Raw genomic sequence first — 25328 nt, forward strand, 5'->3', positions numbered from 1 at the left:
TTTGCATAGATTGGATCAGGTTGGCATCAACGTATAACTTAAGATAGCCTTGACTACCAGACATTTAAGGCACCAGAAGAGCCTTAAAAGCTTCCCTCTGCATGTTGAGAGTAGTTTGACCTAGAGCCACGAGCCACTCTTAAACATGTTATGACAGTGAGGTATAATCAAACTGCTAAAACTTGAGGAAGACCTTCACTCTGCGAAAATTATAAAAGGAACAAATGCACTGCAGGGTGTTTTTAAAGGACTGTGTGTTGTGCACCGATAGTGTTGTGTACTGAAAGTTAAATTCCTTTATAAGTGTGTTTGTAAAAACAGGCTTATGCTGTCATAGCCATTTTTTCTCAGATCCCTGTACTGATTTCTGGTGTGTCTAATGATGTTTAAAATACATATGCATGTTTGATTGTAAGTCTGTTGCTCATCAGAAAGGCGCATCATCATCATCATCATTATTATGGCCTACATACTGTATAGCTGTGAACCCTGAACCACTGCTGCAACAGGCACAATTAAAATCACAATTAAAATAAAAATAACCAAAAGAAAGAGAAAAGAGAAAGAGAATGTAGTTTCAGTTTTAATTTCTCTGTATGTTTTATACAATGAATGTTATCATTTACCATTTAAGGAAACATTTAAGGAAAGTTGCACATAGTAACAGAAAATTACCAGAACATTTTCTTTTCTTTTGTTCCTGTTGGATTTTTTTGGTTTGTTTGTTGGGTTGTTGTTGGGTGTTTTTTTACAGTGTGCGACCTCCCACAGTGCACTGCACATGTAGTTTAAATACCATCACTGATCTTTATTAAGTTTTGCCTGCTCTCTCCTGTAGTTTATGCATTCAGCGGGCTCGTTGTTCTCCTCTTTTCTGCCTTTTCTTTCCCCCCAGCTGCAAGCTGGTTACAGCAGATTGCTGCCTCTCCTTCAGAGTAGTTTTGCTTGAATTTGCTGTCTGTTACAGATGAGCTATTCCTCCCCAGTGTTGTTAAGTTCAACTTATGATAGAAAGCGCCTTAAGATGACTGCTGTAGTCTCAAGCTTCAAGCCACTTTACACTGTTTGATAACACTGACTTCAACTTAAATCTTTTTAATTTCACGGGATTGCGTTTTTTGTCTTATTTGTCATACACCCTTCTTATTCACTATAAGACAAAAGCTCTAAAGCTTCTCATTTTAGTAAGAAAAGACGACATACAGTCTTGACACAGTCCAGTTTGTATGTTCTAGTATTACATGTGTCACTATGATATATACTGTTTGGGTTTTCTTTCTATATTTTGGGTGTTTGTGACGACCACACTGTTTTCCGCTGCATTCCTGTTGCATACATTTTGAACAAGCCATACACAAAACCTAATGAAAAAATAAAGCCAAGAAACTCCTCTTCCAGGCCTGCTAACTCCAGCTTTCATTTCGTCTCTGGAGTGATGCAGTGGGAGCTTTTTTTTTTTTTTTTTTTAAAGAGCTGCCGCCCTCGTGGCACTCTTCACAGACTCACACTTTACAGTTTGTCTCCTCACTCACACAGTGCCACAGTTCTGCGCTGCAGCCGAGCCACTGTATCATTTGGGTTGCCCTGCCTTCAGAACTTCCTCTTTCCACACCAGTGCTGTTTGTGTGTCTCATCTTGGTGAGAACACTGTGGGAGGCAGAAAAGTCTGTAAATAGAGACGTGTGGTCATGACATAGGAAGACGTTCTTAGCTGCTGGGTAACTCCATGGGAAATGCAGACAGGACTTGGGAGACACTGGGAAAGATGAGTGGGTTTGATGGTTAGTGACTGTGGGGAGGAAGTTATGATGATGCCATTCCTGGTGCATGTGTTTACAGATTTGTATGTGGGTGTGTGTGAAAATCACGGCTGCCTGGTATATTTGTGTTAATTGCAGTAGGGCTTTTAATATATAGCTGCACTCTTTCTAAAACTATCAATGCGTAAATCTTGCTAGAATCTGAAAAATCTAGACATAACTGGTGGTTTTTAAGTTTCTTATAAGAAGCTGACTTTATGTCGATACAGGTTTTGTTCATGTTGCTGCCATGATGTGTAGCAGGAAGCTGGACCCAATTGCTGGAAACAGACAGAGGTAACAAAAGAAAATCAACGTTTACTGAGGTTGAATTCAGAAAGGTCCAAAATGGCACGGGGCCAACAGCAAAACACACAACGCAAGGGTAAACTGGCTCAAATCTGACAAAAGACAAAGGGTAATTGGGGCAGAGTGGAGACATCCGGGAAACTACACACAGACCTGGGAAAGTTAAAACAAGAGACAAATGCCTATCAAATCAAAACAGAAAGCAACATTACAGAGGAACACCTCAACTCACAACAACAGAGACAAAGACTCTTACAACACAATATGAGGGATGCTAGACTTAAGTAAAGGAGGAGGAGAAAGGAATCCAAGATAAATCACAAGTGAAAACACCAAACAGAATACAGCGTAACAAAAAATGAAGACTAAGAATCTTAAAGACACGAAACAAACAGAAGATAAACAGAAGATACTAACAAACAATAGGAATCAACTGGAAATTACACAAAACTGAGTCAAAAATCCAGGACCACCACAGTAGCTGGTTATTATGAAATTGCATAAGTATAACCTGCTTTGCACATGTTTTATTTGTTTACCCCACTGAGGACAGTGTTTGTCTATCCTTCACCCTAAATCTGACAATTTCTCATCTCATTTAAGGTTGTAAAATGGCACAAAACTATGAAAATTGTATCTATTAATCCACAACTTCATGATTTATATTGTGTTATAGTGGAAACAACTTGAAAGGTTTTGTAAAAACAAATTCCTAGGATTCCTTTATAAGTTAATTATGCATGTTAATTATAATTACTTGCAAATATACCAGTAAATATACCAAATACAAGCGAGCATTTGTAGTAAATCCTCATGCACATTGGTACTGAATGTATTACATTATCTGTCATTAAATTGTGAATACAGTCATATGAAAAAGAAAGCTTTCACAGGACTGTCTGCAGTCACAGGACTGCAGAACATGCAAAACATTTCTCAATGATTTTATCTGCCTCTTGCATTACTGTCGAGGAATGTTCCCCCACTCTTCTTTGCAACGTTGTTTCAGTTCATTGAGGTCTCCGGGCATTCGTTGATGCGCAGCTCTCTTAAGTTTATGCCACAGCACTTCAATCAGGTTGAAGTCTGCCCTTTGTGATTGCAACACCTTGATTCTTTTTCTTTTTTTGTTCAATGATTCTGTTGTTGATTTGCTCCTGTGTTTGCAATCACTGTCCTGTTGCATGATCCACTTTCAGTCCAGCTGTCAGACAGATGGCTTCACATTTGACTATAGAATACTTTGGTGTGCAGAGGAGTTTATGGCTGACTCAATAACTGCAAGGACTGCAACTTTGAAAAGTCGTAAAATGTAATAATTAACATGATAACTGAGGCCCGTAGAGTCTGAGATGCAGGTATTTGATGTTTTGCCGTTTCTCAGAGCATTGCATGGTCTGACATTAGGGTGAATTTACAGGGTCATGCACTCCTGGGAAAATTGTGGCATTGCATTAAAACAAGACTTAATTTTTCAGTGCAGCAAACTCCCCAAACTTCTGCTTTTATAGTCATATGACAACGTTACTTTTTACATGGCATGTTGCATATATCTTCAGACTTTAGAGGGGAATAACTTACCCCGTAGGACTCTCTGGGGCTTCAAGAGATGATGAGATATATTTTCAGGCTGTAACATGTCAGACTTACAGACTAAGGGAACAACATGTTAACACTCATTTCCCCTTGATCAGCTGATCTTACAAGTGAAGCTTTACTTTCATAGTAACAATGAGATCTTAAATACTGTAAACAAAAATGTAACTGTAGCAAAAAGACTAATGTTTTTTTTTCTCCATCCAGCCAGTCCTTTAGGAAAAAATCCAGTTAATTGAAGGTTTAGTGAGGTAAACATAAACATACAGCAGGCGACAGTGTGGTCAACGACCTGGCATTTAGAAAAAAGGAGAACACATCATTCAGTTTTGTTTAGCGGTGTTTCCCAGCAGCATACAGTTTGATGTTGGAAATGAGGTCAGAGACAAAGACATAAATAAAATATGACATAGAGGTGACACAAGATTTTGGCTCATGTAAAAACAGAAAAGAAGTGATGACGACTTTGCAGAGAAGAAAACGCTCTCATGTCCCCGCTGTGGCCAAAGACTCATTTTACCCTGATGGATAATTACATTCTCATTTTATCTAAAAACAAAAACAGACATTCAATCTGTGTCTGACTCATACATTTGAACACCAGTGCATAAACTAAATCATCTTATTTGGTCATTTTGAGGAGATTTTTCTTTTTCAAATTTTTGACTTGCTGCTTATCCAAGTTTTACTCATCTCAGCAAACCAAACGTCCCACAGTCACAAGGACAGAAGTGAAACATTGCAGTATCTCCAGACGCAAAATCCCATTGAGCATTCAAACCTAACAGTGCTTCACTCTGCTGTCTGCTTTGCCAAAAGAAATACAGCTCCTGGAGGTGACTTCATGAATTGTGTTTGAACACCACATCTGCGGTTGCTAGAAAACAAATAAGAAATGCACAAACAGGGCTAATCGTTTGCATTGTTTTTCATTATCCTTTAACTGTTTCTTTCATACTAAAATCCATACAGACAATAATATTCAAGCTATACTAAGCCAGAATTTATTGTTTTTCTCAGCTAATAATTTTATGACATATTTCCCAGTGCTCATTAGTTTTGAGCGATTCCTGCTGTCATTCTATGGCACTTTGTGGTGAGATTAGAGGGAAAGTTAAAAGATAAGTTACCGTAAACCTAGAGACACAGAGAGAGTACACACTAAGGGGTAATAAAAAGAAGAAGATAATGAAAAGCCCTGCAACAGCTATATTACAGTGAACTGTAAGCTCACTCTGTCTTTACTTTAACCCATACAGGCAGTTCATACTTCATGAAATCACAGGGCCAAGAATTCCCTGTTAAGTGTTTATACAGAATTTTGAATGACACATTTAACAGTTAAGAAATGATCATTAATCCTTAACAAATAAAATAAATACAAACAACATATATCCCTCTCGGCCCTGCAGGCAGTCTATCCTTCAAGCTCGAGTCCTCTACCAGAGACCTGGGAGCTTGACAGTATCTGTGCAGTATCTTAGCTGTTTCTAGGACTGCGCTCTTCTGGACAGAGATCACAGATGTCGCCTAGTTTGGGAGTCACCGCACTGAGTGCTCCAGTTACCACTGGGACCACTGTTACCTTCATCCTCCACATCTTCTCCAGCTCTTTTCTGAGTCCTTGGTATTCCTCAAGCTTCTCGTGTTCCTTCTTCCTGATGTTGCTGTCATTTGGAACCGCTACATCTATCACTACGGCTGTCTTGGGTTTCTGCTGCCTGAGGTATTCACTGAGCACGCTGTCGGTTGGGGCCATCTTCCTATGTATTCCTGGATGTTCGCTGCCTCATCCTAGACTCCAGTCTTGTTAATGATCTCACTGAGGGGGTTCAGGCCTATGCAGAACAGCAGTGTGGACAGAGCATCTCCTTGGTAGATCCCGCATTTGATACTGACTTGTGCTATGGGCTTGAAGTTGGCCTCTAGTGTTGTACGCCACATTCCCATTGAGTTCCTGATGAAGGGTCTTAGGGTCCTTTTGATCTTGTATAGTTCTAGGCATTCCAGGTGTGGGGCATTGAGTCATAGGCCTTCTTGTAGTCAATCCAGGCAGTGCACAGGTTGGTCAGCCTAGTCTTGCAGTCTCGGCTGACTGCTCGGTTTACCAGTAGCTGGTGTTTTCCGCCTCTGGTATTCTTCCCAATCCCTTTCTGTGCCCCGCTCATTTATTGTGTCATATGCCTGTTCATCTTAGCCGCTATGATGCCTGACAGGTGGTACTGAGGCAGGTTATTGTCGGTCGTTGGATGGGACCAGTCTCTTCTGGGTGTCCTTCAGGATCAGGACTGTCCGGCTAGGTGTCTTGCATTGAAATCTGCTGCAATGACCCGGTTACTGTGTTCACCAGATATCAACACAATTTCGATCCGCTCCTCACGTGTTAACCTCTGCGACATGTCAATGGCTGTGAACAAAGAGAAACTTGTAAATAACTCATGAAAGAATAAAGTTACGTTGAAACCAAGCACACCATTGTTTTTCTTGTGACATTACCAATAAGTTTGATGTGTCACATGGCCCTCTTCCTATTGAAAAAACAAAAGTTGTATCTAAGATGGCCGACTTCTAAATGGCCACCATGGTCACCACCCATTTTGAGGAGTTTGCCCCCTCACATATACTAATGTGCCACAAACAGGACTTTAATATCACCAACCATTACCATGTTATTACGGTGTATCCATATAAATGGCCCACCCTGTAGATAGATAGATAGATAGATAGATAGATAGATAGATGACTTTTGTGTGATAACTGATGTTTTTCTCCAGAAATTGTGTTTTAATAATATTTTAGTGTGTTTTAACATGAAAACATAAATTGGATGATGATTTAAATTTACTGTAGTGAAATTAAAATGGAGACGTCATTCTGAAGCTGTTGGAATTTAATTAACCATGTAAAACCATTACAACCATTAAATATTGGTTTTGATTTAAAAAAAAGAAAAAAAAGAAGAAAAGTAAACAGCTCCTCATAACAGCGTCGTAATTATCAACATGCATTACCAGTTAGATCTCATACTTTGCTTTTTGCAGCAAAATAGCCTGAACATTCAATGCAGTATTACGAAACCTGCATGTGGGACAGCACCTGTTTGCCACACTGGCAGAAATGGCACCTCAGGTGACATTATAATCTTATGACTTATGCATAGGAGGGATCATGAATTTAGTCTTCCCCATGGTCCTTTAATAATCAGGTCCTTTAATAATCAGGTGCAGGAACAGGTAAATATGGTGGGAAAATAGACAGTTGTCTTGAGTGTCAAGGTGTCCCTTGAATTCTGTCACCATTTTCCCATAAGAAATACACACAGACGTGACATGTAGAGTTTCACAGTTTCAGGATTCCCTAAAATCCCTGTTTTACAAACACTGTCATTTAAGTCCAAATTGTCCTGAGAGTTTTCAGCTGGAAAATATAACATTCACATCTTTCTAAAATGGAGCAAACACTGAGTGACCTCTTGTGTCTCGTATCAGAACCTCTCATATAGTACTGGGCCATCGCTGTTACCAAGAAAAGAGCACCCTTCTGCCCTCTTGTGTCTAAAAGTGGAGTTACAATGTAGAATGAGAATCATTAATGACTAAACACAATGCAATCTCTTACAAATTTATTAAACATAATTACAAAATAAGAAGAAAAAAACTACAAATACATGAGTGAGATTATTCGGTCACACAATGCACTCCCTCTTTTGCGTTGACTGTCTCAATACAATTTCAGCTGGACGTCTTCTTCAGCTTGAATTGTGATTGGACCAGAGGAAGGGGAGGAGGTAAACAGGGGGTTACAGCAGCACAGGCAGGGTGTCCCTCAATAACCAGTTACAAGATAGTGAAACAACACAGATAATACTGGCAGGAAAATAATCAATGTGCTATGACTTGTAGACCAAAAAAAGGAGAACAAGATTATCAATAATAATCAATAACATAACTTACAATATTGCAGTTGCCATTCCAAAAACAAACGCTCATCTCAAGAGTAACATTTTCCCGTGTTGAGTCAGCTTTTCTCTTTTATATTTGTGTGGCCACCTGACCAAAGTAGCATGTGACAAATTCAAGACGTTATCAGTTTGTCAGGAGTCAATAGTTAACCACAGTTTTATCAGTATGAGCCAAGCTCGTTCGATCTCTTCGTCAGCTCTCATACATCAAATATGAACTTTTTTGCCTCACTTCAGACTCACCTCCTCTCCTCACCTCTGAACCCATCCAGCTCAAGCCAACTGTCAAGAGTTCCTCCCCTCTACTCACCAATCAGTCCCTGGTCCCTCTTTCACCGTCAGCTTTCTGTTACAGAAACTCCATGAATGGCCTCAGTTTCAGCCTCAGCCTGAAAGAACTAGTTGTGTTTACGAGAGGACAATGTTAGTCTGTTCACCTGCTGGTCAGTGTTCAATACTCCGACTGGGATAGCTGGAATAATTCAGAAGAAATTGGATATCATAGATATTCATTACATATTTAGATCACTAGTAAAGCTTGATGTAGCTGTTGTTCTTGGATGGGATCAAAAATGAACAAAGAGAGGAGAGCAGGAGCCCCTTAATTAATAAGGAGGAGGTGAAAAGAAAAATAAGATGTAAAAAATCAGATGAATGCAAAACATTTTGTAATTATTCCAAGCTTCATGTGTCCTTGAAATATTACGCTACATAGTCAGTGGGCACGGTAAGCAGCACTTTCTCTGGTGCACGTGTAGCTAGAAATTTAAAGGTTTCACCTGGGAGACCTGCTGCCTGAATCGGTATCTCAGCAGTGCACTGAAATTATTTTTGCCCTTAGACACAAATATACAAACACGTGAACTGAACTAAGGTTCAATAAAAGTGTACCTAAAGTCTTGTGTCTGAGAGAAGTAGTTCAGAGGGTTCATTTAGGTGTCATGTTTGCAAGTCAAACTTCTACATCTTGTGGTAAGCTTTTTCTAAATATAGCCATTTTAAACCCCCAAAATAAGACGACTTAGAGAAGAAATGAGCTTCAGTCTGATGACTAACAGGGAGGTATGCATACATTTATTTGCAGCTCCTACCAAAATACGCCCACAGGTTCAATACAACTTTGTGCATCATTTAGTACACATTACCCCCCAAATCCAGCAAAATGTATTATTTGGAAAAAATTGTATTACCTCTAAAATTTTTCTGTATATATATATCAGCTTTTTTCCATTCCAGACAGCACGATCAAAGCAACCTAATCTATTATCATTCGAAATACAATTAATCTGTTATTTCCCTATTTAGCTGCATGATCTAAAACAGAAAAAATAACTACATTATTATTGTTAAAGTGCCAGAAGTCATCGAATCTCTAGACAATGATTATCAAAATATTTCCCCACTCACTGTGTGGAAATAAACTGTTTCATAAACTAGTTGTTCTAGTTCTATACATGCATGCATGCATGCCTACATGAGCACTGCACTGGGGCTTGAGCTGCAAACATTTACAGTACTATATGTTGTGAGTCTCGGCACTAACAAATGTTCAAATGTGTGAAGCTTCCAAAAACCAGGACAGACTAAATTTGTGACATCCCAAAGCTAGGTCTTTGAGGACACAAATGCATGCTGTTACAAACATGCGCACACTCACACAAACACATGAGGTTGCAAACACGTAAATGCATTTGCATGCTCAAGGTAAACCCTGAGAAAAATTATGTCAAAAGCAGAAGTATAGGCATATGCTCTCGCGCTTACGTGATAAGACAATCTCTGCGGTCTGCGGAAAATAAAAGCAAAAAAATAGAAAAATAAAAACATGAACAAGAAAAAAATGCTTGGGACAAACGGGAGTGAATTAATGTGAAGGTTTAGCCTGCTGCTATAATCATTACACAGGCAGATTTCCCTTTCATTCTCTTTCCCTGTTTTACTCAACCCAGTTAATTGTTGACTTTGTTATGCAATTTCCAAACAAACATGGGGCAATTTGGCATGAATTTGGTTCAAACTTAAAATCCTCCTGGACCTGCAACAGTATAAAAAGAGCGACGCAGGGATCTCAGGCACTCTTCAGGCCTAAAGAGGGGTTCGCTGTTACAAAGTGCTTTGTGCTACAGCTAGAACGGGGAACATGGCACCTGTGAAGAAGGTAAAATAAACCCTCTGCACACTATGCTCCACTGTGTGTTGTTTTACACACCAAGTGCAATATGCAGAGCTGGTTAGTGGACTGTGGTGCTGTAAAGGAAATGTTGCCAGTGCATGTTTCATGCATGTGTGAGCATGTGGTCTGTGAAATATCCAGACTGGAGCACTCAGTGCTGGAGAATCTCAAGCTAAAAATTGCTTTTTTATCTTTACACCTTTGTACTTAAACAGCAATACTTACAGAATCATAAAATTGTCATTGCACACAGAGATAACTAATTTCTCAACCACAGTACATTATATATGGAACCATCTTTGTGTGTTCTTTGTCATTATTTTTAAAAATGTAGAATAAGCTACTCCACATTCATAAATGTACAAAAATCCATAGACAAAATGATCCACTGAGCACAGGTTAAGTGTGTCCATGGATCCCACCGTTTCCACAGGGCATCCTTGAACGTCTCAATGCTGGTGAGGTGGTGATTGGTGATGGAGGATTTGTGTTTGCTCTGGAGAAGAGGGGGTACGTGAAGGCCGGACCATGGTCCCCCGAAGCTACTGTACAGTACCCCGATGCAGGTAAGAACATACTACTGTACCAAAACTGCAACTCTGTTGCATCTTAAAATGGGATTTCCAATGGCCTTCATTGTACCCCCAAAGAAAAGGGGGTACGTGAAGGTTTGACCATTGACACCCGAGGCTAATGTCACATACCCCGATGCCAGTAAGACAGCCAACACTCCTACATGCTGAGTCTCCTATGCATCATCCACACCTAAACTCACTAAAGTTTTAACTTTAACGCGACAATGTATGCTTTCAGTGCGACAGCTGCACAGGGAGTTCCTGAGAGCCGGGTCCAACGTTATGCAGACCTTTAATTCTACGCCAGTGATGACAAACTTAAGAACAGAGGCAACAACCTCAAATTGACTGTAAGTTCAAAAGGAACTAGCAACAAAACACAAATATTTTTTTAATGTGGTGAAGGCTGGTACGCAAATTTATAGTCATAAGTTTTCTTTTTCTTCCTTTTACTTAAAGGCAAAAATAATCAAATCCCCCCTTGTTTTGCAGGTGCCCAAATTGTGGGAGTCAACTGCCACTTTGACCCCATGACCTGCGTGGAGACCGTGAAGCTGATGAAAGAGGGAGTGGACAAGGCTGGTCTGAAGGCTCACTACATGGTTCAGCCGCTGGCATTCCACACTCCTGACTGCAACCGTCAGGGATTCATTGATCTGCCAGAGTTCCCCTTCGGTAAAATATTTTTTGTGCATATTTAAAAAAGAAAAAAGCAGGCTATCTTGCAGTGGCCATCATTTCACATCCTCTTATCCCCTCTCCTCTCAGCCCTGGAACCCAGAATCCTAACCTGCTGGGACGTGCATAAGTATGCCAGGGAGGCATACAAGGCTGGCATCCGATTCATTGGTGGCTGCTGTGGTTTTGAGCCCTATCACATCAGGGCTTTGGCACAGGAACTGGCCCCTGAAAGAGGCATAATACCCGCTGGATCCGAGAAACATGGAATGTGGGGTAGTGGTCTGGAGATGCACACCAAACCTTGGGTCAGAGCCAGGTAAAGGATTTTAAACGATTAGACAGATTCATACAATTGTAGCAATAAAATTCTTTAGTGTCTGTCTCCTAACCTGCCCTTTTTTTTCTAGGTCCCGTCGTGAATACTGGGAGAAGATCTTGCCTGCATCCGGTCGCCCCAAATCCGCATCGATGTCCACACCAGAAGGCTGGGGTGTGACCAAGGGTGATGCTGAACTGCTTCAGCACAAAGAGGCCACCACCAGCCAGGAAATGAGGCATGTGCTGGAGGTGCAGAAGTCCAAGTCCACTGCATGAGGATGAGATTATAAAGAAAATCAATGCACCTTTCCCTCCAGTCAGTCAACAACAGAGAGACAGGGGGGGGGAGATGAGTGAGGTCTTTCCCAGTTCAGTTAGACGATGAAAAGCACTTGTAACAGCAATGCTCCGACTGTAGAGTGTTAAACTGTAAAACCCCCAAAACAATAAACCTGAGTTTTTTACTTCACTTTATGGCTTCGTGTTGTTTTTGTGAAGCATGTGCTTGGACTGCTGCAACAAATCAAACTACTCAAAAATGTCTGTTACAAATTTCACCCATGCAGACATATGTGAAGTGATCTAGTGTTTGACTGTTTTTTTGTTTTTCTTTTAATGCCTGCCTGCTATCAGGTTGAAAACAAAAGGCCAAAAACTGGGAGGGAATCCAACAACAACACCAAGAACCATCTAATCCGGACCAAACTAGTATCGCACATTCACAATACTCTCATTCAAAGAGTTGCATAACCTTTCCCTTGCCAATCAGAGCAGCTCTTACTTAGAACACTCCCCTTCTTCAGAGAGATTTAATCTGGCCCTCTGCCCCACTCTACTGTCACTTCAGCATCTCGAGGTCTGAGCAGTCAGGGGTCCACACAGCTGTGAAATTATGGCACCAGCAAAAAAGGTATGTGCAGACTTTTTTGTCCAGAGGTAGGGTTATGCTGTGAAAAGTTAGTTTTGTGAAATTATTATAGCAATCATAATGATCCACGGTGGGGTTAGTATTTCTGTCTGAGATTTCTGCGCCCATCTCACGCTGTAAGTTAAATGTGGGTGAAAGGTTGTGAGGCTGGGGTATCATACTGCATGTTTATGGTAGTCTTTTTGAGTGGTGTGTATTCTGTGTAGAATATCAGGTCATTTCTCAGACCACTGAACCTTCTTGATGCTATTAGGCATACAGAAAGACCAATGAAGCTCATTTTATTTATTCCATTTTTAATTTGTATACGGAATAATGGTAGCTTTAAAAAAAAATCTTAGAGTGTCACACTGCAAGCATGTTTATATTTATATTATCCACTGGTCAGTTTTAATATTTTAGCCGATTTTGCTTCTATTGCTACACTAAAGATGTGTGCAAAACACACAGTTAGGTGTTTATTCAATCTGTAGCAGGGATTTATGCAAAGTAGCACATAATTAATGAGATAGTTTGGATTTTTTGCCATTTAAAAATAAGATTTCATAAAATGTGGATTATAAAAAACATTTTCTTCATTAAGCATTCATCTTATATTGGGAACACTCAATGTGTTTGCTCAGTTCACTTGCAGTCTCCTTTGATATTACCCTAGGTTTTGACTTTTTCCTGTAGATTAAAAATAACAAGACTTACTTCAAAATATTATTTGATTTTGATTTTTGCAACTCTTACAGGATTTTTTGAGCTTTTTTAAAGGAACAAACCTTTAAAAACAAACTTTCAGCGTGGGAAGACAGATGTGGTACAGGATATAAGAATCTGCAATCCACAAGGCCAGACAATTGATTTAACTGTGTATAAGCTGATATCGATTACAAGTTTCTTTAAAATATACAGTTTGCAATTTCTTTGGCTTTACTGGCTCCACAGTGATATTTGCAAAATGATCCACTGAGCACAGGTTAAGCGTGTCCATGGATCCCTCTGTTTCCACAGGGCATCCTTGAACGTCTCAATGCTGGTGAGGTGGTGATTGGTGATGGAGGATTTGTGTTTGCTCTGGAGAAGAGGGGGTACGTAAAGGCCGGACCATGGACGCCTGAAGCTTCTGTACAGTACCCTGATGCAGGTAAGAACATAGTGCTGTACCAAAACTGCCACTCCGTTACATCTTAAAATGGGATTTCCATTATCCATTGCTGGGTCTGCCTGTAAATACCTGGCAGTGTATGTTACATTTTAGATTGCTTTGGCACAGCGTTTGTCCTATGATGCAACCACTTGATGATTTTCAGTGCGACAGCTGCACAGGGAGTTCCTGAGAGCCGGGTCCAACGTTATGCAGACCTTTACATTCTACGCCAGTGATGACAAACTTGAGAACAGAGGCAACAACCTCAAACTGACTGTAAGTTAAAAGGGAAATTACAGCAAGTTTCATTCTTTATCAAAACAAAAATATTTTAAATGTGTATTTGAAGAGTCTCTTTGATTATTAGTTGGTTTTTTTTGCTTCATTCTACAGGGAGCTCAGATCAATGAGGCTGCCTGTGATTTAGCCCGTGAGGTTGCCAATGAGGGTGATGCTCTTGTTGCTGGAGGAGTGTCCCAAACTCCATCTTACCTGAGCTGCAAGAGCAAGGCAGATGTGAAGGCCATCTTCAGAAAACAGTTGGATGTGTTCATCAAGAAAAATGTGGACTTCCTGATTGCTGAGGTAGCTACACCGAACGCTTTGGCATTTTTTAAAAACTTTTTCTGGAGGATTCCAAAGGTGTAAAACTGCCATTGAACCAGTTTTGAGTGTTTCTTACTTGCTGAGAGAAGTTTTGTTTGAGCTTCAATGCTTTTGTCCTTTAGTACTTTGAGCATGTTGAAGAGGCCGTGTGGGCTGTGGAGGTGATGAAGGAGACAGGGAAGCCTGTGGCTGCTTCTCTGTGTATTGGACCAAAGGGGGACATGCACGGTGTCTCACCCGGAGAGTGTGCAGTCAGACTGGTCAAAGCCGGTGAGTACAGTTATCTTTGTCAATTTTTATGTTGTTTCAGCAGAAAAGAATTACAGACTGTCTCCCTGTGAGCCTTATCAGACACTAAAAAGTTCAAGACTTCTTTTCAACTGAGGTTTATATAACTTTACATTCATGTGAGGTCACTTGGTGTATTTCTACGACAAGGGTGAGTGACTATTGGCCCGACAGCAATTTATTGAACAGTAAAAATGAACAAAACTTCAGCATCTGTGCCACCATAGTGTAACTAATTTATAAGGAATAAAAATGGCATATGATACCTGTACTTGGTTTTCTTCTGTTAGGATTTCCTTTTTTTTTCTGGGATGAGCCTGTACAGTGGCCGATTTATTTTATTCAGTAACATGCACAAAAATGTTCCCACTAAACACAAATACATTCAAAGACCTTATACCCACAACTGCAAACCACAGTTGATTAGGTGTCAGCCATGTATTTTCTTACACTCTCACACACAGTTCATGTTACTGCATGTGGTGTATTTTGTTCTACAGGTGCCCAGATTGTGGGAGTCAACTGTCACTTTGACCCCATGACCTGTGTGGAGACCGTGAAGCAGATGAAGGAGGGAGTGGAGAAGGCTGGTCTGAAGGCTCACTACATGGTTCAGCCGCTGGCATACCACACTCCTGACTGCAACTGCCAGGGATTTATCGACCTGCCAGAGTTCCCCTTCGGTAACGAGATACTGTCTTGTATTATAAATCTGCCATTCCAACTGTTCTGGATACGCACTGTCCTTATATATGCCCTCTGCTGGTGAATATGCTACACTGCATTGCAGAAAGTTCAGCCAGCCAACACAGAACAGCAAACTTTCACCACAAACTACAAAACTGTAATTTAAATGCGCATAATTTTTTTTCTCTCTTTCAGGCCTGGAGCCCAGGATTCTGACTCGCTGGGACATGCACAAGTATGCCAGAGAAGCTTACAATGCTGGCATTCGCTTCATTGGTGGCTGCTGTGGCTTTGAGGCTTATCACATTAGGGCTATAGCAGAGGAACTGGCACCTGAGAGAGGCTTCCTTCCAAGTGCATCAGAGAAACATGGCTCCTGGGGTGCTGGTCTGGAAATGCACACCAAGCCTTGGGTTAGAGCCAGGTCAGAACAGAAGCAACTATTAATTCTAATACTTAAAAATACTTTGTGAAATATGACATATTCGCTGTTTACTACCAGTAATCACTCTTGTTTTTTTATGTCTGTTGACTTTTAGAGCCCGACGGGATTACTGGGAGAACCTGAAGCCAGCCTCCGGTCGTCCCCAGTGTCCCTCCATGTCTCTTCCTGATTCTTGGGGTGTTACCAAGGGCCATGCTGATCTGATGCAGCAGAAAGAGGCAACCTCTAAAGAAGAACTCGAACAGCTGTTCGACAAATCAAAAACCCACTGAGTCAGTCTGTTTCAGACTCAGCAGCCGACAGCTGTGTACAGAGCTACTGATGTGCAGCAGTCCATAGTATCTATATACAGTGCTTCATCTAACAAACATAGTGTCAGTTGTCATGACATTAGCACTGTTATGTGTATCTTTAGACTGTAAAACTGGGGCCACAGCATCTCAAAAGTGGGAGCTGACCCAGTAAACCCAGTAAAAGTGACCAGTTTGGTTTCTCCGACCCTGGACCACTTTGTTTAATATCTAATAAAAAAGATAAAATACAAATCGTTTGTTTCTTCTCAGTTTCTTTCTGATGATGGGCGGTGTACACATATATTCTGTGTCTACTACTTGTGTCTATGCATCCACAAATAATCTGCAAAGCAGAGTTAAAAGTGTTATAATAGAGTCATTGTTCAATGCTATAAGACCTGTCATTAAATAATGAGGCTAAAATTAGTGAGATTTATGCTATCTATGGTTTATTCCTGCAATGAGAATAAACAGTGAACTCAGTTGAACTCTCTGATTAACTGTAGGCCTGTTACTCAAAGCATAGTTAATGTTTACCAACATAACACCTGAGTATATGTCTACAGTAAGCACAAGATGACTTTAGAACATACCAGAAAGGATTGGAAACTTCCTAGTCTCACGGTTGGTCATGGTTTTTATTACCCATCATTAAACTGTTCTCATCTTTCCCATTAATTAATTTGACAAAGCTTAATTGGAAAATAGGATCTGACAGTGTTATTTTCTTTATATATATATATAAATATATATTTATATATAGACATGGAAAAAGGATGTTGAATATGGAGCTGCCAGGCACGAGGAAAAGAGGCAGCCCATAGAGAAAGTTTCTGACTATAATGAAGGATGTTATGCAGAGGGTAAGCGCAACAGAGGAGAATGCTAGGGATAGGGTCATATGGAGTGAGATAATCTGCTGTTGTGACCCCTAAAGGTTGCAGTCAAAAGAAAAAGAAGAAACATATCAACAATCTACTGAGATTTAATCAACATGAATTTGTCTATTTACCCCATTACAAGCTATTATTTATGTTTTCCCATCATCAGAAAGTCTGCATTCTAAACCAGATGCCTGTGGTTTTAACAGCATTTGCACATTGTTTTCCAGAAGGCCTGTAATGAAAGATGTTAATACGTTTTATTAAGAGAACTGCTGAGACATATAAACTATGAGAAGAGAGAGAAAAAAAGTCAGATACCCAATATGTGCTGGGTTTTCCTCTCTTATGAGCACCAACTATTAAGGAACAGCAATATTAATAACCTAATTGCTGTGTAATCTGGCTTTTATATAGATATTATACTACAAATACTACAGTATGTGCAACGCGGCACGAAGGAAAAAGCGATATTGCTCCTGGTGACATATTTTCACAAATAAAAGAGCTCTGTTCCTTATCTCGCTTGTGATTGAGCGAGCACAGCCCACGTGACGAGGTTATCCGTTTTCTTCAAGGGAGTGTGAAATTAAAGATAGATATTTTTGCCGTTACCTAACAGGAGCCTTGTGTTGACATTTCCCTTATCATACGACAATATTCAATCAATTTTGTCGCTTTGACAACAGTAATGGTGTTCTGGGCCTTATCAGAGATCGGATAATTTTACTTTAGAGCGGGCTGGAGGTTTTTAGTGATACAGTTTTTCATGTTCTTTTACAGGAGACGGCTAACGAAGACTGTAACATGGCCTGACCTAACAGGACAGTCGCTGACAACACATCTACCGGCCACCTGCTATCATAGACAGAGGGTTAAAGACACAGCTAGAGGTAAGGTGTAGCATGATAACAGTGCATTTATCGCTAATGCACTTCAACCTTCCACTCAAAATGTATGTTAACGACCAAATCTTACCTAAAAATTAAACACTCTTCCCATAAACATGTATTGCTATTTGTCTACTATGACTTTCACATTACCTCCTGCGCCGTTGTTATAATGTCATTCGCTGAACCCTTTCTGTCTTACGGGCTCGCCGTCGATAGCGCCATCATGTGGTGTTTTTGCGTGTTTTTCTTTCTTTCTGCAGCTTCAAACCGGAAGTAAACCCGAGAGGTCGTCATGGGGAGTAAAGTCAGCTCCAAAATGGCAGCTCCCGTCGCTCGAGTTGTTCAGGTAACGTTAACTACTTAAATGTTAATTTCTCCGGGTTTGTTTGTGTTGCCTCCTGATTTAGAGCTTATAAAGTAAAACGCTGCTTTTCCCGCTGTTCCGAACAGTAAACTACTTTATATCTTGCGGCCTCTTGAGGTGGCAAAGACCCGTCATACCCTTGTTAGTGTCCTTGTTCATAAACCGCACAGGACACATCAATATCGTTTAGTCACGTTGTGAGAGCGGCCTTTTAATCAATTAATTAAAACTTAAGGTAGGTGTAATATTAGTTGTTTTAGTTGTCAGTCTTGCTATGGCTGAGTATGGCATAAAACGGTGCACAGGGAGGCCTATATGTCGGTTAAAGACAGATCTTTGTACCACAGTAGCCCAGCAGAGTATTAAGGAAATGTACCAGCAGTGCTTATTTCCTACTAATAGACTAATTTTAATCGTTTTTCAATTACTGGAGGATATGAGCGATCTGTGATGTCAGGAAAACAGAAATAGTCTTTACAAATTTTTAATTTGCATTTAGCCACTAAATTTATGCTCTTTGTACCGAATAAATGTTTGTAACAGTACGTTTGTGATGACTGCTTGTCTGTTCTTTCATAACTAATGCGGATCAGAATTACTGCATTTTAGCTGCAGTTAGGCCGCTAAAATGCCTAACTCCCGATGTCAGGAAATATCTTTCACAGATTGGAGTTATAGTTATATAACATATATAACAATCATAAGTAACTGCGCAGTTCATTCAAAAGCTGTTTCTTGGACAAGTGTGGACTATACCTTTTTAATTTATTCATAAATTAAAAAAATTCAGAGTTGATTTCATGTGTGAAACTTAAAAAGTTTCAAAGTTGTTGTTGTGAACCTGCAACTTGCTGTCAAAGGAGCTCTCAGTGCAAGGGAAGCAGGCCACCCTTACCATCTGCAGAAACAAAACAAATCCAGTCTAAGTCAATGATTCAGCACAATAAACTGTTAGCAACATGAGTAAGGTCTTGACTTGTATGGACGAGGTGGATGATTTGTTAACGGTGAGGAAAAACCTCTTCACAACATCCAACATCTAGAGCCTGTACAGAGGGTTCACTCCAAAGTCCAAATCATTTGCCACTGTGGAGAACAGAAACGCAAGATAACACTAAAGAGAAGAGACACATGAAACACAGGTACTGAGACTCAGTGGCACTCAATCATGAAATCCAGTGCCATGAGGCAGAAAATCAGATTTATGCTGTTGTTGACTGGACAGCAGTTCACAGTACGAGTGCACAGATAACCAAACCATGTCGCAAAATAAACTGCTGTGGACAAGTCAGTCATTTGACCTCAACACAGTTTAGTTATATTTGACTTGTTGAAGACAAAACTATAGGCAGAATACATAATGATTCCCTGTGAAGGTATCTTAACAAAGTATTTGATTATTATATTATTTATATTTATAATATATCCATTTATTGTTATTATTATTATTATTGTCATTGTTACTATAATGCTAATTTGTCTGATTATAACAAACAACTGAGACTCTGTCACTATAGACTGTTGTTTGTACCAAAAAGCACTTAAAAGATGGGTATACTGATACAGTACACTACTTTAATGGGTTGATCTGTTAGATCAGAGGCTCCCAAAGTGTGGGGCCTGCCTCCTGAGGGGGGCGCTGAGCCATTGCAGGGGGGGGCGCGGTATGAAAAGAAAAAAAGAACGCTTGGACACTGCTAGCATAATTGACAGGTTTTTGACGGGGCTCCCACACAAATGCAAAGCAAGAGATGAAGCATCGCCAAATATGTTTCCAAACCAACTTCATTCCAATTTCATTCCAAGAGCCCTGCCTTTGGCTTCACCTGCACAAGTGCCGAGGTAGGTCTCTGCGACAGAATTAGTTTCCCTTGCGTTGGGAGCACGTGCTGGGCTCTTCAAATCATGGACAAACAGTATCCCACATTCTTGATTTTTAGTTCACAAACACTTCTTGTAATAAATAACTACTCCTGACATTTTGGAGATATTAGCTCTTTATACAGTAAAGTTAGAGCGATCCTGCCACGATTTGTTTCCCTGGTTCAAATCACAGACTAACAGTATCTCAAAGTTGTTTATGTTTTTGAACCCATTTTGCACAGAGAGGATTTTTTTGAGAAATGTATTGATAGCAATGTTGAATATTATTACACAGGAAAAAAACAACCACACGTAAAATAATCACACCATAGGCAGAGGCGGAGATTTTCGAATCACCGAAAACAGAGATTTTCGGTGATTCGAAACGGCGTTTACGTGTGGACGAATAGGTCCAAACGCATAGAAACAGCTGCATTTTCAAAAATACCAGTGTAGGTGTGGACGTAGCGTAAGAGTTTGGAGATTATTTTATTACTACCTGTAATTTATTGCAGATTACTTGTATTTGCCTATTTGTTTACTGATTGATTGAGGTGTGAAATAAACCGCAATGGAGTTTGAAAACAAAATATGGGTGTGTATGGTTGGAGGATGTGTTTGTGGGGGGGGGAGCAAACATTTTTCTTGTAAAACAAAGGGGGGCCCAGCAAAAAAAGTTTGGGAACCACTGTGTTAGATGCACTTGTATTTTGTATAATGTTTGCTCTGTTGCATGTTTTGTGGTATATTCCTATCAACTGCTGTTAGAAGGCTACATTAACTTAACGTTGAGCGCCTGATTTTACAAAAATACTGTCACAAGTCATACCATACATAAATAAAAAATTTAATTCACCCTAGTGTTGTTCATCATATTTTTCTAACAGTTGTGTTTGTTTTAAAGCTCATTCACTCTGTTTTAGCACGTGTGGGAGACAAAAAAAACTACTGTCAATTTGTTGTCATGTCAGGATGCCTACCCTTTAACTGACTGCTGTTTGATTTTGTGTTTTCTCAGGCAATACGGCCTCATACTCCCCTGATCAAATTCCCCAACAGACAAGGCCTGCCCAGACCTAATGGTGAGTCTTTGTTTTTCCCAGCTGAAAGAACGTGTTCTTTTAGGTTCACATTTATCAGAAATATAATCGTTAACAATGCCTTCCCTGGTGATTATTTCATTACGTTACTCTTTTTCTTTTCGTCCTCTAGCCCAGGAGGCATTGAAAACATTAGCACTAAACCTTCCTCAACATAATGCTCCCACTTCAGCTGCAGCATCGCCTCAGTTATCAAGACCGCATGCACCTTTAACACCAATCCCAGGCACGCCAGACACACTGGCCTCTATTCAGCTACTTCCTGCAAGGTACCGCAGGAGACCGTTAACAGCAGATGAGATGGATTACATCCAGGTGAGGCAATCTTAACTGTACCCAGAGTTTTTACACAGAACTACTTGGTTCTTTAAAATTGAGCAGAGTGGAATAACAAAAGAGACGGAAAAATGTCAAATGTCAAGCAAAGTTGGCAACAGTATATGACCCACCTTTGACTGATCATAAACTCGTAGCAGTAGGATTCAAAAGTACAAAGGTTAAGTGTATGGACTGATTGAGAACTTAGGAAAACTTACTGTAACTTGTTGCTGGTGCATAACTAGCTATAGAAACTGCAAGTAGAATCTAAAAGTTTTGAGTATTTAAGTATATATTTTGGCTGGTATTTGTGTTTATTTGTATTCTATATCATTTCTTTGCCACAGCGCGGTGGACCAGAGTGACATGAAGTGATGCCATCACTGCAGCCAAAGTCCTTATATGTTGAAGATCAGTATGTCTTTAATCCTGTTCCTCAGCACAAGAGAACCCGATGCCACATGTAGAATAAAGTATTACATGGATCCTGTTAAAATGTATATATGTTGATTGTTAGTTGTTTAAGTGTATATGAACTCCATACAAACAGATGTTCACTGTAAAACACGCTGCAAAGGCACACTAGCTCCTTGGTTTGTCTTTATTCACCTGGCATTGCATATTTTTCTCAAAGATTTGTTTTTAATCAATTTTAGTTTAAAAACAAAATCATCAACTCATCTTTTTTATTCGTCCAATTTATCTAATTTTACCTGCTGACTAAAATCCAAGCAGGAGGCTCTAGTATACAGAAGGAAATCAGACTTTCCATGTCTCTCGCTGCACTTGAACTGATGGTTTTTGGAGCTAAAAGGCTGGTGAGGTAGTTGAGGCAACAATGCTGCATGAAAGTACATTGAGTTCATGTGAACGGCTGGATTTAAAGGATTAAAATAATGTTGGATTATTTTATTGTTGGAATTTGATTGTGCAGATTCTAAACAAGCAGACCATAAAGGGAATTCTAGTAACAGGCCACCACTCTTTTCAAGAAAAAATTAATTTAAGGTATTTATTGTTACCATTGCTGGCATGCTCTATATAGTAAACATTAAGAACACTGAAAGTTCACAACAGTGCAGTATGATAGGCAACCATTATTGGCTTTCTAGCTATGAGTTTCAGCCGTTTACTCCGATGAATATTGGCACAAGTAGCACAGACATGACAGAAAGGCCGGAAGTGAATGAACACTTTACCTGTCTGCCTGGCAGATTGTCAGCTTAGTCTCTACCAGAGCTGAGAAAAGCTCACACTGTTAGTTTTTTTAAAATCTTCTCGTGATTATAATTAGAAGTGACACCTAGGCAAGCACACTTGAAGATAACTCAGCATTAGTAAGTACATGTCTCCTGTTTGGCAACAAACTTTAAACAGCCAGCTTCTAAACACATGAATTCAGAACAATTCATGGCTTTACAAAAATACCTCTGGATGTTTAAAACTCAATATCAAACACGGTATGATCTGTGTGAACACAAAACTGCAGTATATTCATAGATTATAATAAACACGTAAAGCTACAGAAACTGTCAAGTCACAAAATGAGCACAACACTTGAAGAAACACTGAAGTATGCACTGGATTACTGTGATTATGGAAATTATTTGCCCTAAATCAGTCTTGGTCACAACATAAACAGCGCCTTCTTATTTATTAAGAAACTAAAGACTCAACATTGCACTTGAAGCAATCTGTGCTCTGTACAGGAGACAACAGACTCTTCAGTTGCTCTGTTCGTCCAGTTCCTCAAAAGCCGGTAAGAAATCAGCAATGGTGTCCACCACGTAGTCGGGCACCAAGCTGTGGTTGGTGGTTTGGTCACTATTCCTGTACTCCTGGGCCTCCTCAATCTGAGACACACCAGTGAGAGTGAGCATGGTGTCGAGGCCGCAGTTGGACCCGAACAGCATGTCCGTCTCGAGGCGGTCCCCGACCATCAGGCACTGGGCGGGATCCACCCCTCTGAACTGACTGGAGATGCATTCGAACATGAAGCGGCTGGGCTTTCCGATCACAGTGGCCTTGCGTCCTGAGGCCACCTCCAAGGCTGCTGTGAGGGAGCCAGAACCTGCAGGGGGAGAGGCGGAGTAAAGATGACTGAATCACCACCAACCACTTTCATTTCCAGCTGCATGCTATTAATAGTTCTGCGCATCTCATATAAGCTGCTCAGTCAGTAGGTACAAGCCATAAATATTTTCCAGAGGGCCACTTGTTTTGGGGAAAAAAAATAAAAAAAATCACCCTTCAGATTTGTGGAATCTAAAATGGATTACTGAGTGAGCTAAACTGACAACTGCTCTCACATGTTTTTTGGGCTTTTTTTTTTTAATCTTAAACATATCAGGAGGAAATGAGGGCAGAGAGGACTGATGACATGCACCAGAGCCCTGAGCTTGAGTTGAACCAGCATCTTTTACCCTATGGTCTCTGGGTAACCCAATTACTACCTTATCTTAAAACTCTGCAAACTAGTTATGATAAACTGATACAAGCCTGAGGCCAGGAGGTAGCTGTGCCTCAGGTTGTGGGTTAGATATACTGCAGTGAAGCTTCCAGGTGTATTCTGTGTGTATCTGTGCAGTGGTGGGCCCCTGAAGAGTGGTGCAGTGAACAAAAAAAAAAGTTTAAATAACGCAACAAGCCGGAGCTCTTGTTGTTTTAGCCATTTGTTCTCTGCAGACCTGTCCTGACACTGCATATTCATGCTGATGAACATGTGAAAAGAAACCTGTGATGCACAAGCCCAGCTATTTTTGCAGAATAAGTAATTTTAGGGCCCTCTGACCTCTTGACATCCTGGTCCCTTGACCGCTAAGCCATTTTAGCAATCTATCCATGTCTGGCAGAAAAACGAATATCTTAACGTGACGTGAATGAGCAACACTATGTGGTAATTAAACCTCATCCCCATTATACCTGGTAGTATCCTTCCACCTGACAGAGGGTGCCAGGGGTCGTTGTCGGTGGCCAGGAACAGACACTCCGGGTCCTTCAGGTAGCAGGAGGCTTTGGCCAGTTTCAGAAAAGTCAGTTTGTCATCATGTCCAACCAGCACTGCCTTGACGTCCGGAGCCAGGGCGCAGTCGTAGATGGTGGCGTCCGGATCATCCGCCTCCTCCACGCAGGGGATGCCTGCCTCTTGCAGCTCTCTGCGCAGTCCGTCGCAGCCGATGACAAACACCTGGCCGGGGACCTTGACGACGTCTCTCAAGTAGAGAGCCGAGCAGTACGACGAGCTAAAGATCTGCTCCAGCATCACGTCGGTAAAGCCCAGCCGGTAGAACTTGTGCACATAATTCTCCCGCGGCCTGGTGCAATTGTTGGTGACGAACACCACGTTTTTGCCGCGCCGGATCAGCGAGCTCACCACCTTCGCGGCGCCCGTTATCGCGTTCTCTCCGTGCCATATGACCCCGTCGCAGTCGAAGAGAAAGAAGTCCTTCGCCTCAAGCAGATTTCTAATCTGAGGTCCTCGAATTTTCTGGCAGCCTTTAAAGCCAAAGGCGCCTGCCATTCCGGCTTTTTCCTCGGTTACTTCCGTCTTTCACCTTCTAGTGATCCCCCACGTCGAAAGCTGGTACATCATGCGGTGAAGACGGCGTGTTAAATGATACGAAAACAAATCAATGTCAGGAAATCACATTGCAGAGTCCTTGGTGCGGTTACATACACGGAGCGAGCCACAAAAACATTGACACCTAACCACGCCCACGCTGTCAAGACTGACCAATCAAACTGTAAAAGTTGAGCCAATTGGATTCGTCGATTATAAGAATAGTGCCTTCTAAAAATTTAATTGCGCCCCCGTGGCGGCTGATGGACAAAACATGGCATTAAATTTAAAAAAAAAAGTCCAAACCAAAAGATCACTATGGGAGAAAATAGAGCACCACAATTAAAATACTTTAAAGGAGTATCCATTGTGCACAATGGTCCTATTTTTCATTTTATATAATCACTCATTAAAACCAAGGTAACATACTGAACCTTGAAGAAAATGGGCCACAGCATCTGAGGACCACTGCAGCTGCCACTGCTCTCAGGTAATTGCAGGAAACTGAGGCTGAAATTCACCCAGGTCCTCCAAAATTGGATGAAAAGTGGTTTAA

General features: G+C 40.7%; 3 protein-coding genes and 1 pseudogene across 4 annotated transcripts; 3 read left to right on the plus strand and 1 right to left on the minus strand.

Moving 5' to 3' along the window:
• The first annotated feature begins 9723 nt into the window (after window positions 1–9723).
• LOC120745896 lies at window positions 9724–12075 on the plus strand (annotated as a pseudogene).
• A 119-nt stretch (window positions 12076–12194) lies between these two features.
• Window positions 12195–16046, plus strand: LOC120745709 (betaine--homocysteine S-methyltransferase 1-like). 2 transcript variants are annotated; one of them, XR_005698694.1, is made up of 9 exons: window positions 12195–12322; window positions 13340–13472; window positions 13639–13751; window positions 13869–14060; window positions 14204–14351; window positions 14870–15052; window positions 15252–15480; window positions 15596–15828; window positions 15894–16046. XR_005698694.1 is itself a non-coding variant. In XM_040050778.1 (8 exons), the coding sequence occupies exons 1-8, from the start codon at window positions 12305–12307 to the stop codon at window positions 15771–15773; spliced, it is 1194 nt and encodes a 397-aa protein (XP_039906712.1). In that variant the 5' UTR covers window positions 12195–12304; the 3' UTR covers window positions 15774–15920. The 2 variants fall into 2 exon arrangements, 1 of the variants encoding a protein (XP_039906712.1); XM_040050778.1 differs by having other exon boundaries at window positions 15596–15920.
• A 1218-nt stretch (window positions 16047–17264) lies between these two features.
• On the plus strand, window positions 17265–21798 carry mrps36 (mitochondrial ribosomal protein S36). Its single transcript, XM_040050780.1, has 5 exons — window positions 17265–17568; window positions 17829–17914; window positions 20814–20877; window positions 21008–21210; window positions 21561–21798. Exons 2-5 carry the CDS (start codon window positions 17861–17863, stop codon window positions 21576–21578), a joined length of 339 nt encoding a protein of 112 aa, XP_039906714.1. The 5' UTR covers window positions 17265–17568; window positions 17829–17860; the 3' UTR covers window positions 21579–21798.
• Window positions 21799–22484: 686 nt separating this feature from the next.
• On the minus strand, window positions 22485–24939 carry LOC120745710 (pyridoxal (pyridoxine, vitamin B6) phosphatase). The gene is made up of 2 exons (XM_040050779.1): window positions 24136–24939; window positions 22485–23284 (listed from the first exon to the last, which is right to left on the minus strand). The coding sequence occupies exons 1-2, from the start codon at window positions 24731–24733 to the stop codon at window positions 22938–22940; spliced, it is 945 nt and encodes a 314-aa protein (XP_039906713.1). The 5' UTR covers window positions 24734–24939; the 3' UTR covers window positions 22485–22937.
• Window positions 24940–25328: the final 389 nt, after the last annotated feature.

This window comes from Simochromis diagramma, unplaced genomic scaffold (assembly GCF_900408965.1).
Source record: "Simochromis diagramma unplaced genomic scaffold, fSimDia1.1 OVJJ01000131.1, whole genome shotgun sequence".
Lineage (NCBI taxonomy): Eukaryota > Metazoa > Chordata > Actinopteri > Cichliformes > Cichlidae > Simochromis > Simochromis diagramma.

Bases quoted from the DNA above. Each gene is read 5' to 3' on its own strand.
- LOC120745709 (XM_040050778.1), top strand. The intron at 13,473-13,638 runs GTAAGAACATAG...GATGATTTTCAG, and splicing joins TGTACAGTACCCTGATGCAG to TGCGACAGCTGCACAGGGAG. The intron at 14,061-14,203 runs GTAGCTACACCG...TTTGTCCTTTAG, and splicing joins TGGACTTCCTGATTGCTGAG to TACTTTGAGCATGTTGAAGA.
- mrps36 (XM_040050780.1), top strand. From the start codon at position 17,861: ATGGGGAGTAAAGTCAGCTCCAAAATGGCAGCTCCCGTCGCTCGAGTT. The intron at 17,915-20,813 runs GTAACGTTAACT...GTGTTTTCTCAG, and splicing joins CCGTCGCTCGAGTTGTTCAG to GCAATACGGCCTCATACTCC. The intron at 20,878-21,007 runs GTGAGTCTTTGT...TTCGTCCTCTAG, and splicing joins AGGCCTGCCCAGACCTAATG to CCCAGGAGGCATTGAAAACA.
- LOC120745710 (XM_040050779.1), bottom strand. From the start codon at position 24,733: ATGGCAGGCGCCTTTGGCTTTAAAGGCTGCCAGAAAATTCGAGGACCT. The intron at 23,285-24,135 runs GTATAATGGGGA...CTCCCCCTGCAG, and splicing joins AGGTGGAAGGATACTACCAG to GTTCTGGCTCCCTCACAGCA.